This window comes from Athene noctua, chromosome Z, assembly GCF_965140245.1.
Source record: "Athene noctua chromosome Z, bAthNoc1.hap1.1, whole genome shotgun sequence".
NCBI lineage: Eukaryota > Metazoa > Chordata > Aves > Strigiformes > Strigidae > Athene > Athene noctua.
Window position 1 is genome coordinate 68,470,117 of NC_134077.1, and position 12,546 is coordinate 68,482,662.

Genomic DNA, 12,546 nt, shown 5'->3' on the forward strand with positions numbered 1-12,546 from the left:
TAATAATTTGAACACAGATTTAACTATGAGGTTAAAACCGGGGTTACTCACATTATAAAACCCTGTAGTTTACTGTCATAAGAGGTAATGGTAGGTAGGGCTTTGTGTTGTTGTTCTCTGAACTTTGTGTTGTTGTTCTCTGAAAACCCTCTTACACTTTGTAAACAGCTGTTATTTCCTCAACCAGTCAAACAATATTTCTGCCTCTGAGTTTCACCCATTAAGCTATTGACTTGAAAATCTATTGTTCCTTTATACGTTTGTCAAAAACAATGTATTTGGTTTTGCTTTGGTTTAGTTTGGGTTTGTTCAGATTTATTTTCTTGAATTTAAATTTCCTTAATGGGGTTATCTTCAGTGTAAAAGCGTTTCTTCTTCGGGCAACATATAGAATTCAGAGTCTCTGAATATTAATCAAGACATCCTGTTATTACCTACCTCTAGCAATGGGTTTCCACTGAACCTACTACATCTTATCGCCTGCAAGGCTTAAGGCCAAACAGCTTGTACTTATTCCGTCTAGCTGCACGTTCTCCGCAAGGCCTGGGTGCTTCAACAGCAGAAATCTCAGCAAGAACCATGCAGTCAAGTAGGTGTCCTTCCTTGCTAACTTTGTTCCTTTGTCTTGTATTTCTCGAAGAGATTCATCTCATTAGTCCAGAGAGGCAGCAACAGAGAAAAAGGCAAAATTATAAAAATACAACATTCTCCCTGCTTAACACAGCAAAAGAATGCTTAAAATGTCTATTTTTGGTGTGTTGTGATCAACTTAATATATGAGTGGCATTTACGCAGTTTCAGAAAAGAATTGTAAACCAGTATCTCAGAAGACAATATTATGCTGTTACAATAATACTTTATTTTATATCAGGATAAAATGTTAATCATGCAATACATGTAGATGTACATTAATAATTCCTCCACCTGTAAAATTCCACCTGCCCAGTCTGCAGATTTCTTGTAATACTAGGTTGTTCCTGCAGCATCTTCCCAAACTACAAAAATTTATAAAGTGGGTCAGGTTGAATATTTCAGACTGTACAAAAAAATTCCATATAACTGTTCTTCTGTAGTAGCTAATAATTCTGATTTTAAGATGTTGTTGTGGGGTTTTTTTAATCTAGCCTTTTTATGATGTTCGGTCAATTTTTACACCAGTAGAAAAAGTTTTCTTACTGGATGCCTCTGGAAAAAATGCCATGAAATTCATCATATTTGTGTGCAAACAAGATGCAAAAATTTTTCAGGGATTTATATATACATTTTTAAATATTTAAATTAACACATAATGAAAACAATCAGATATTCAGACATGATGACCAGAAACGCTGCTCTTGCCCGAAAAGTTATACTTTCATGACATTTACATTGCATTACACTGTGTCATTTTAAAACTTAGTGTGATTCTATTTAGGGTTTTTTTTAAATTAAATGGCCTTTTCTTAAAATAATATTAGTAAAAACAGTAAATTCAGATTCTCAGTTGACATGAGGCCTTTTTAATTTGCAGTTATGACAGATGTGATTACATCATCATTATTTGTTAGTGTCATATCTTAATGGTAATAAGTGTGACTGGAGATACAGTGCTTGCAGACTTTTAAGCAAAGCTAAATGTGTTTCTGAAGCATTTATAAGACATTTGGAAGAAGCATAAAAGACTTTTATATAACACAAGGCTAGTTTTAGAAATAGTAGCAAGGTATGTTTTAAATTTAGTAATCTAGAATCAATAATTTGATAAAGAAAAAGGTATTTATTTATTTATCCTGGGAGTCATTTCAGCTATTTAACATGCTCACTCTCTTATATTGGGTGAAGATTGCTTAGTCTGTGCATACAAAATAAACAACTAGGGGCCAGGGTTGCATGTTCCGTATATAAGCACACTGCCATTTATCCCATCTTGAATATAAGAATATGTTATGCATTTTTCAGCCTCATATCTTCATATAGTAGGAAAATCTGGTTGACATCAGTGGTCAGACCCTGGTTATTTGCTGAAATGACTGCAAAATCTTTTATACAAAGATTGTGTCTTTGATGAAAAAATTATATGCATTAATAAAACTAGTAACACAATTAGCCTAAAGATTGTCTTTAGTTGCATAAGTGCAATATTTTGCATTTTCATAGGATAATGGATTAAAAATTGATAAAATTCTATGCATTTATTAACAATATTCACCAGAATACACTACTGCCTTTCATCTTGGTTTCAGAGAAAGATGCTACAGGGATTTATTTCTTTACATATAAGTTCCTTAAGGGACATATTACTTGTATTTTACTTCCTACATAAGTCGATGGTAGAAAGGGATCAACATGGTTTTAGTGCTTGATTACTGAATTAGCCTAAAAAAAACCCAAACAAATGTGGTAATTCTCATCAGTCCCCCCAGTCACCTCCTCTAATTAGATGAAATGCTGGGACATTGCCTCATGTTTTCCCTTCAGAGGAGAAGTGTACCGTAATGAATAAAAAGCCGTTGATCCCTGTAGAAGGGCTGTAGGGAACCAAAAGACACATGTGTAAATGCAATAAGTCACAGCAGGGTCATAAGACTTCTCTGTTCCTTTCATTTTGTTTGTTGTGCCTAGTGTAAATATCAGAAATCCATTTGTTTCTTTTTTCCCTTAAGAAATGGGAAGAAAGTAGTATGAGAAGAAAAAAAAAAAAAAAAAAAGAAAAAAAACAACCAAGCAACCAACCAAAAGCCATTGTACAGATCTTGCACCCAAAATTTATGTTTTCCTTACAAGAAAGAAGACAGAAATGGGAAAGAGTCCATGTCCACTACTTGTGCCAGTGAATTTGATCTGTGGCTCTTTTTTTGGTGCCCTGAATGATCTGTTAGTAGGCTAAGTCAAAGGGCATTTAAGCACATAAATGCATACCTAACTTTCAGTTACTTGAATTGCCTCACTGAAAGCAATGGAATGACATACATGCTTAAATGCTCTAGAGACTGGAAAAGGTAAATATGTTAACAGACTCCTTTGAGTACAAATGAGTCAAGGTGAGCACTTTTGCTCTATAAGATTGGTGCTGGTGACAAGAGACAAAACAATTCCAGAATCTCTCACCATTCTGATGTGCTGAGCTTGTGAACACTTTCTTTGTAAACTGAATACCTGCTTTCTTGACACTGTGTTTGGGGGTAGATATTTTTTTTCCTGTAGAATTACCTACATTACTGGTAGGATTTAATTCTTTACTAGCAAAGGTGTCTCCAAGAGGAGTTAAAAAATTAAAACTGACAGCTGATCTAGGGTAAGTACAAGTTACAGTCAGAGTCAACAAGCCTGTCACTTTTTCCTGGTAGGTAAATCTTTGACTAAGACTTTCTTCATCTGCAATTGACTGCATGCTCCTAGTATGTTGGCTACAATAAATGTTCCAGCAAATGCTTTCCATTTAAACCTAATCTGCGGTTGACTTGTGCCAGGCAGACTCAGTTATAAAAAAAAAAAAAATTGAAAAAATATTATGTGTATGAGAGTGGGGAGGCTACAAAAATGGCAATTTATGGAGCAATTTCTAGCAATTATTGCAAGTTTTTAGGAATTTTTTAAAAACAGAATTTTTCTCAAAGTAAACCCACTTAAGGGGATATGTTCAAATTTGCAAGTAAATACATGTCATGTGTCATTTAAAATATTACAGCTTGCACTAATTGCGATGATTATAAAGCTAGATCAGTAGTCATAGAAGTGTCACATTTTTGTTTTATTTCAAGAAGAATTTTAATTACAGGTAGGTAATATTATTTTGAGGTTTCATTTTCATGTATTTCCCCTACATCCTTTTTCACCATTTAGTTGGTCTATTCATTTTCAGTTTCCTCATGTTAATAAGCCAAGGTGCATATCTGATATTTTGCTTTTTTAAGTTTCTACTTTTTTTTGTTTTATTTTTTATTTTCATTTGGTTGTCTTTTATTTATTTTTATTTTTTCTTTTGTTCATTTTTTCAATCACTCCTATCCTTTCACTCAAATCCTCCTTTAACCCACTACTGAAATTAGAGCCATCAGCTCCTCCTCAAGACATTAGTTGCACAAGCCCCAGCTCCACTAGCATTTTGGTAAGTTGGAAACCTCCACCGGTGGAAAAACAGAATGGCATTATCACTGAATACTCCATCAAGTACATTGGGATTGATGGAGAAGATGTCAAGCCCCATGAAATTTTGGGAATTTCCTCGGACAGTACCCAATACCTTTTGGAACAGCTGGAAAAATGGACTGAATACCGGATCACTGTGACTGCCCACACTGATGTTGGACCTGGCCCAGAGAGCTTAGCAGTATTGATTCGGACAGATGAAGATGGTATGTTGCCTCCACTACATCAGTTTGCGCCTCTATGACTCTCTGTTGATCTGCTGTCTTTTGTGTAGGCTAACAGTATATTTTCTGCTCCTGATTTTTCACAAATCACAGATATTATCACCCTTTGAGTTTTTTAATCAAAGACTTGTCCTTTCTACACCATTTTTATATTTGGTATTTTTCTTTTTTTTAACAGAAAGTACCTTTTTGTGAGTGACATGAATCTGCTGCCCCTTTGAGCCCATACGTATCCTTCTTGCTCTTCCTTTATCATAAAAATCAGGGGAAAATCTTTCTGCCTTTTCCTTGATTTTACAGTCATTGTTATTTTTAAACACATGTCTATGAACATTTTTCAGGTTTTGTTTTTGTTGTTTTTTTTAAACTGGTTTCTTGTACCATGTTGTGCTTTGTGATTTGGTTGGTTTTTTTTTTTGGGGGGGGGGGTTGGGGTTTTTTTTTGAGTTTTTGATATTGGAAAACTGATGCTCCACACATTGTCTTTTCTTCCATGCTTGAAAGTGACAGAAGACAGTCCTATTATCAGCCTCCTTTTTATACTACAAAATACCAAAACAAAGACATTAGGAAACAAAAACAAGGGAAACTTTTTTTGAAATCTTTTGTGTTTTTATTATTATTATTATTATTTCAATGATTAAAATATCTCTTTGTACTATAATGCTTTGAATCTCAAAGCATCTTCCTTGGCTTTTGTACATTTTTACATGTTTTTCTATTTCTCTAATACTCTTTTTTCTTCCATTTTTTGCATCAGTCATGTTTTTTGATCTTTTCACTGACAGATAGAGCAGATTGGTTGCGCATTTTAATTTGTTGAACAATTTGTATTCTTCAAAGAAAACGTAGTGAGTCTGCTCTTTTTAAAAAAAAAAAAAAAAAAAAAAGCAAAAGACATGTGTGGGACAGGTGCCTGTAATTCTCTTCTGTCCAATGATGTTGTTCCAGTTCCTAGTGGTCCTCCTCGCAAAGTCGAGGTAGAGGCTGTCAACTCTACTGCTGTTAAAGTGTCATGGCGCTCACCTGTACCCAATAAGCAGCATGGTCAGATCCGAGGATATCAGGTCCACTACGTGAGGATGGAAAATGGAGAGCCAAAGGGTCAGCCCATGCTGAAGGACATCATGCTGGCTGATGCACAGGTAATTAGGGCATTTTATGTTCTTTTCTATGTTACAGTGAAAACATTTAATGTACCAGAGAGCTCTCCAGAACTGCCTTTTTTTTTTTTTTTTTTCTTTCTATATTTCAGCCTACCAGCTAACAGTTTTTATCTCTATTTTAACAACTTATTTTCAGAATTCTTATGTTTAAAGGTTCTTGAGCCAAACCCGGGGATCCTTTTCTATATAGGTGTGCCAATAAATACTAAGTTGTGTCATTCTGCTGTCTCCCTTAAACCTAGAGACTTCACCCTATACCTATGCCCTAAAGTTTAATGCATCAGGGAGATCTAAGCAAGGTCACAGTCAGTGTAGCAAGCTGTGCACTGCCTGATCCACCCACCTGATATTTCTTCAGTGGAGAACCCAGAATCATTAAAAGCCTGTGTTAGCCCATTATTACAGTGTTTCTGTTGTTGGTATGTACACACCTCAGCACACATTTTACAGGAAATTACTTCATTAGTGCAACTTTAGAAATAACCAAGTTATTTATACTTCTTATTGTTCATATCATTAGCTTTGCAAATAAAATGAGGAGCTTACTGATATTGCAAAATTTCCTGTCTGTTTTATAAATTATGTGACATGATAAAAACAAAAGCCTGATCACATCAAGTTTTAAAAGCTTCTAAAACCAAGATTTTGCGGATAGGCATACACAAGTGCTATGTAAAACTGAAGATTCCCAAAGTTCCTGGTACTGGAGGGATCTTCCCACATTCAAACTACTATCAAGTGCACACCTCTCATGCTAGCTCTCAATTTATGGCTGGAATGACTGGAAACAATAAGAAATTACCAACCTGGCATAAAGTAAAGGGCTAAATTTGCCTCTTGAGCATTTTATGTGAACAAATAAATTGGTTTTGGCTTCTTCTGTTTCTTCTTCCAGTCTTAGTTCTAAATGTCATCACTTCAGATATCTTTTTTGAGAACAGGTCTCCTATACCTGAATTTTGCTGATGACCCTATTCTCAAAGTATTGCCTCTATTCCTGGAGATCTTTGCTACAGTTTTACCTGCCAGTCTGTCTATCTATCTATATGTACTTACCTATTTTGCAAGACAGCTTAAATTCAGTGGAGAGAAAGATAGAAAGAGACGGGGAGGTTGGAAGGGAGAGGGAAAAGGGAGAGCAGGTGCTCTTGTGCTTTGGTTCTCTCTTTACTTGAAAAGATTTTCACTTTCAACCTCTGAGAGGAAGTATTTTTAAATAGTTTTAAACACTAAATCAGAAACAGGAGACTAGATGAGATACTGGAGCATAAATATCATAAAGGAAAAACTTGTATTTATTTTTTTGCCATGTTTGGCTTTGACCTTCCTGTTTGCCATCGGTTCACTCTGGATAGTCACCGCCTTTCTCCTCCCGCCACTCCTTCTTGCCTGTTATACTTCTGTGACACATGTGATCAGGGCTTGTGAAGGTATGAAGACCTTGATGGTAAAATATCAGTATGGTTAGGTTTCAAAGTTTAAAAATCCTGCTATCAATTTAAAGAAGACATTGATTTAATTTAGTAAAGTCAAGCATATAGACTAATAACATGATTAAATAAACCAGGTAGCCTTTAATTCTGCCTTGGTAGCTTTTCTTAATACAATTCACTATAAAATGCTACTACGTGGTACAAGAGGATTCACAACTTCTTTCCTCCTTCAAGGAAATAGAAGTGGCTTTTTTTAGGGAGAACAGAAATGGAATTAAAAATGCCTGGCTTGATTTAATTAACCAAGTTCTGCATGATTAATTCAAATTTTCCAGAGATCTTTCATATTTATTTTACTGTTAAGAAGAAAACATTACCTCAACCAGGCAACAAATATCTTCATTCTTTTTTTTTTTTCCTTCCAACATTCCTTACTCTCAATCAGTGGGAATATGATGATACTACTGAACATGTGAGTAGGTTTTGACTGGCCAGAAAAATAGTGTGTGTTGGGTTTACTTCTTGCTTGTTTGCTTGTAGACTCCTTTTAATTTTTTGAGGGTTGTTGGGTTTGGTTTTTTTTTTTCTCATTTGCACAAATGCATGCTCCTAACATCATTTTTTTTTCCCTTATGGCAATTTTTTCTTTTGTTTTGGGGTTTATTTTTTTTTTACTTTTTCCAGGAAGAGTGAAGGTTACTGTGTCTTGCTTGTTCTGGTGTTTAGCATGATGCCAATATGTACAGAACTGTTTTGTGTTTTCTTTTTTATGTCTGTCACTGACTTTGCCTCACAATTTCCACTTTATGAGAACATGTTAGAAAAATAAAACAAAAGTTGTTCATAGTTGCGTAGCAGTAGTCAGATTTTCCTGTATTCATTTTAAGGTTAATGTTTTTTGTGTAGCTGAAAGTTGAAGTCAGTTGTGCTTTCCTTTTGGTAATGTGGTAAGTGTATTCTGCATGCTATCAGGAAAGCCAAATGCCCTGCAGTGTTTATGCCTAAGTAATAGTGTTTGCTATATCCAAATCACAATTTTAAATTACAACATTACATGCAATCATATCTCTTACACCATGACGTGCTGTTTGTTTTAGATGAGGCCAGTATCTTCATCACTGTTTCAAAAGATGGCAATTTTTTTTTCCCTTTTACAATTTTATTCTGTTAATATCACGTGCAGTTTCCTTCTGAAAGATGAGAAGTCTGTCTTACTGATTTTGGCCTTTAGGCTCAATTCAATTCTGAGACAGAGTGTTTTTAGAATTTTTTTAATCTTTTTTAATTTCAGTTGAGTGATTTTGCTTACTCATTCTGATCATTAGCTTGTTATTTCTGTTTTGCTAATAACTGACTGAAAATACAATGCCAAATTCTAATCATGTCTGTACTAAGCTCATACCTGCTATCTTGAAAAGTCCTTTTACTGTGGATAGTCTGGCCCATAATTTTTATATTAACTTTTATGGTTGTTGAATCTGAGGGGGGTGTGATTGCACATTTGCTATTTTTTCTAGATACATAAATACACCATCTCTCTGGCAGCAGTTAGTTGTAGCGTAAATCCATTCAGGCATGTGAAAATGCAAAGGAGTTGTCCGGTAGTTACAGACTGGAAGCAGATGAGTTGGGAATTTGGGGCCAGTCAGTTGCCTCCAAATACACTCCTTTCATATTTGCATATGAAACTTACTTATGTCATGAGTGTCAAGGCTTAAATTTCTCTGGTTACCCTTGTAGCATAGCATGTTTAGTTCATTTTAGGTGGCTGGTTCGTCATCTTCTGTGTGTGTATACATTTGTGTGCATGCACATCTGTAAAAAGATTTCCCTTGCTTTGACACTTGATTTTGCTCCTATTCACTTTCACTAACTGAAAATCTACTTGTTTTGTAGCTGCTATCATTTGTTTGAGGGACATCAGATTTATTTTCTCACCAGATTTTTAATGGTGTTTTAGGTAGTTCTTTTAGACTTGAAGAACGTGTTGTTTTTGAAGAGGCTTTATTCACTGTTCACACCACTAAGCCTTTAGCCTTGTGCCTTAAACTACCTAAGGCATGCTATTTAGAGGTGTGCTCTCTTTCATTGCTTAAGTGAGTGAAACATCTTACATTATGAACTGTTTTACACAGAACAGTCTGTTGGTGCTCTCAAATGCTCGCTATCACTGCCAGTAGCGCAAAAGCATGCACACCATATGTAATATACAGGGGGTGTCTAAAGGATTCTGCGCTCTCCAGGAAAGCAATCTATTTTTAGTAAACTGTTCTTATTGTATTTCATCTTAGGAAATGATAATTTCTGGTCTTCAGCCTGAAACTACATATTCCTTCACTGTGACAGCCTATACAACAAAAGGTGATGGAGCACGCAGCAAGCCCAAACTTGTATCTACTACTGGTGCAGGTAATACTTACATACCCATTAATGTCTGAATAAATCCTTTTACTTTACCTGCTAGTGTATTGCACCTACTATTTTGAAGTCAGCTGTTGTGTTGAAAGTGTTTATAGGGCACACTGTTTTCTTTTTCAGTATTTGGCCCTTCATTTATTTAGATAAAACAGAACCGGTATCCTCTTTTGTCTTTTTCTCAGTTCAAGGTGCAGCCAAAATCTAATACTTAACTTTATTCTTTCTAGTAGCTCTTCCATTCTGATTGGTGTCTTCTTAGAGAGGAAAAAATAGAAGTTCAGAGCTGAGCAGGATATTTAAACTTGTGAAGACCTTTCCTGATCTTTGTGAGAGCAGCAATGCTGCTACCTGTCAGTAAGAACATTGAAAGAACCTATCTGTATGACAGTCACAACTTGTCTCAGAAAAATGTGATTATTATAGCAGAGAATTATAAAATTGAATGAAAGCCCAGCCTGTGAAACCCATATTGCTTCAGTGGCAATTTGAGGCATAAACTGGGGCAAAATATACCATGCTGCTATGTTCAGTCTACATGTGATCACAGATGAAACTAGATAGTGGGTATCTGAATGCATGAACGATTCAACTGGTTTTTAAATTTAAATGGTTCACTGTGGTACAGCTTAACCAAATTATGCCATCACAGCCCTAGTGTGGTGCTCACTTACAGGTGTTCACAGCCTGTAGGTGTTCGTTTTCTGGGTTCTTTAGTGTAGCCATTAAGGATATTTCATTACAATCACATGAAAATCTTTGTAGCACTGTTACAAGCTCTCTTATTAACAATGTGTTGTTTATGCTAATATATAAGGTCCAAAAGGCATATATACTTGTATTTATACTGATTGACTGAATTTTTAAAACAATCACTGAAAGTAAAACACATCTTGTACTAAAATAAAAAACATCTATATCCTTATATCAGCAGCTTCCTTGGAAAAATGTTGGTGGCTAGACATGTCATATTGTTTCATTTCAGATTTTAGGGTACCATCTAGTCATTACTCTTGACCGATGCCGAAACTTACCCTCCAATTTATCTTTCCTGAATTCTCATGGTCTCAGAAAAAAAAATATATATACTTCCCGCTTGCATTTGAAATTGATTTAAGAAAAAAGACAGTTGATCCATTATTCTTTTTAAAGTTCAGTTCCAAATTATTAGTATTATAACCTTTGATTTGGTAAGATTCTAGACATAAAAACCAGCTATGCAGACCTACTTGCAAAACTTAAAGCTTCTGTGCATTTAGTCCTTAATGACTATTCATGTTTCACTCTTCCAAGATGCTTCTGCTTTAGAAAGTCAAACAAATCCTATGTCCCATAAAACCCTGAGTGACTGAAGAGTGATTGAGAATCAGAATCATGCCTGTAAATGATACATACTACACTGTTGTTGCTGTTTGCTTCATTCTGTGAACAAGTAATGTTTGTTCCTGATCTCTAGGATAACAGCTAGTTACGATTTTGCTCCTTCCTACATTCCAAGCAGTATGAACACCTCTTCACTTGCTGTTACAGTTTGCTGTGGTTGAGCTCTATTTGTAAGGAAAACTCATATTCAAGTTTTTGAAAGAGACAATAAATACTGTCATTACCAAGAGTTTCCAGCTCACTGTCTTTCTATGAGAATAGAATGAAGAAATGATGCATTAATACCAGGGGCTTATAGGTCTGAAATACACATGCCTATTCTCTGAGTTTCCATTTGATTTTTTCCTAAAAGGGTGCTATTCAAATACTACAATAAAGCAAATAAAGGGTCTTTCTATCTAATTTTTAAAGGTTTCAGTCACGTGCATCTTTATTAGAATGAGTGAGATTATACCCATAAGAGATATGAAAGGAGAATAAAGGTCTAAATGTTTACTGGGGAAGGTAACTATCCATAAGTTATTCAAATGATAAGTTAACTCTTCATCTGTGTCTGGTTAGTGATATAAAAACATCATTTACATTTTTAGACAGGAAAGATTCACCAAATGTAAGTGAGCCTGAAGTACAGTAACTTTAGTTATTATTGAAGTCACTGAATGCGGTTAATATTTTCACTCTACAGTGTGTTTCTGTCTCATATTCAGTTTCCTTTTCTAGGTTTTGAAATCAGATGGAAGAAGAAATGTTACTGAACATTTCCAAGTCAAAGTGTTTGAAAATTTTAAATTACTTGAGGCAGAAGTTACAAATTATGTGATTAACAAGACTTTGATAAAAATTAAGACTTACTAGTCAGTGATATCATATAATTTGTATGGATAATTTAATCAGACCTTTAATTTCTGTAGTAGTTGAAGAATCTCATAGCATAACAGCTTGTCCATTATTTCAAATTTACACTCCATGCTGGACAGCACTCTTGAAATACAGATTTCATCAAAGAGGAGAAAATGTGCATTAAAACAGTGGTGTACTTTATAACAGCGAACAGAAACAAATTACTTGGAGTGTTTTGGCAAAGGCAGCTTGCTTGAGCTTCTACTAGTAAGGCATGCTATTACAACTCTTTGGTGTAATGACTGTTGCAAAGCAATGTGTGAGGGACATCTTATTGTGTAGTAACAGAGGTGGATTTCGCTAGATCAGAGAATATTTTTTTTCATAGGCAATTTCACTTCATTTGGGCTCATAGCAAATTTGGGTATTATTATCAGAAGTTTCTAGATAGAGCTATTCCATGATGCTACTTTATATAGGGTGGCACAGAACTGTACCATTTGTCCCACAAGACTGTAATATTCATAACTGGTCACATTGAAAGAAAATGTTAACTGAAAGCTATCTCAAAATGAAAAGAGGGAAAAACATTTTCTGTCAATAGTTGTGTGTTAAGAAAAAGGAAATTCATACACTTCGCAAAATCAGATAGGCTCCGTATTTTAAAAAGTTACCGGTTTTATTTACCATTTTAATCACAAGGTATTTTATTAATTCCTCTGTTTTGATCAAAAGCAAGTAGTAATTTCTTTCTTTCTTTCTCTGTAGTTAGCACAAAGGTTAAAAAAGTTCTGACTGTGAGGTCTGCCACACGGAAAAAAAGCAATTTATCACAAAAATAATTTAGTGACACCTTCCAGCAGTTTCTCCTCTAGAAAGCTGAAGGAGTTATTATTCTGTTTGTGTGGACTCTTCTTCTCTTTCATATGCCCCATTGACTTCAGTAATAGTTATAAC

The 12,546-nt window shown here is 35.0% G+C and overlaps 1 protein-coding gene across 18 annotated transcripts in view; it reads left to right on the forward strand.

Moving 5' to 3' along the window:
• The window catches only part of PTPRD (protein tyrosine phosphatase receptor type D), a 384,409-nt gene that overhangs the window by 256,787 nt on the left and 115,076 nt on the right, over window positions 1–12,546 (forward strand). For 9 of the 18 annotated variants that reach the window (XM_074932640.1, XM_074932629.1, XM_074932631.1 and 6 more), the window contains 5 exons: window positions 445–589; window positions 4,029–4,334; window positions 5,304–5,497; window positions 7,397–7,423; window positions 9,243–9,360. In XM_074932640.1, the coding sequence (XP_074788741.1) occupies window positions 445–589; window positions 4,029–4,334; window positions 5,304–5,497; window positions 7,397–7,423; window positions 9,243–9,360 (790 nt within the window). The remainder of the gene's footprint in view (window positions 1–444; window positions 590–4,028; window positions 4,335–5,303; window positions 5,498–7,396; window positions 7,424–9,242; window positions 9,361–12,546) is intronic. The other 9 variants (XM_074932636.1, XM_074932637.1, XM_074932639.1 and 6 more) reach the window with 4 other exon arrangements.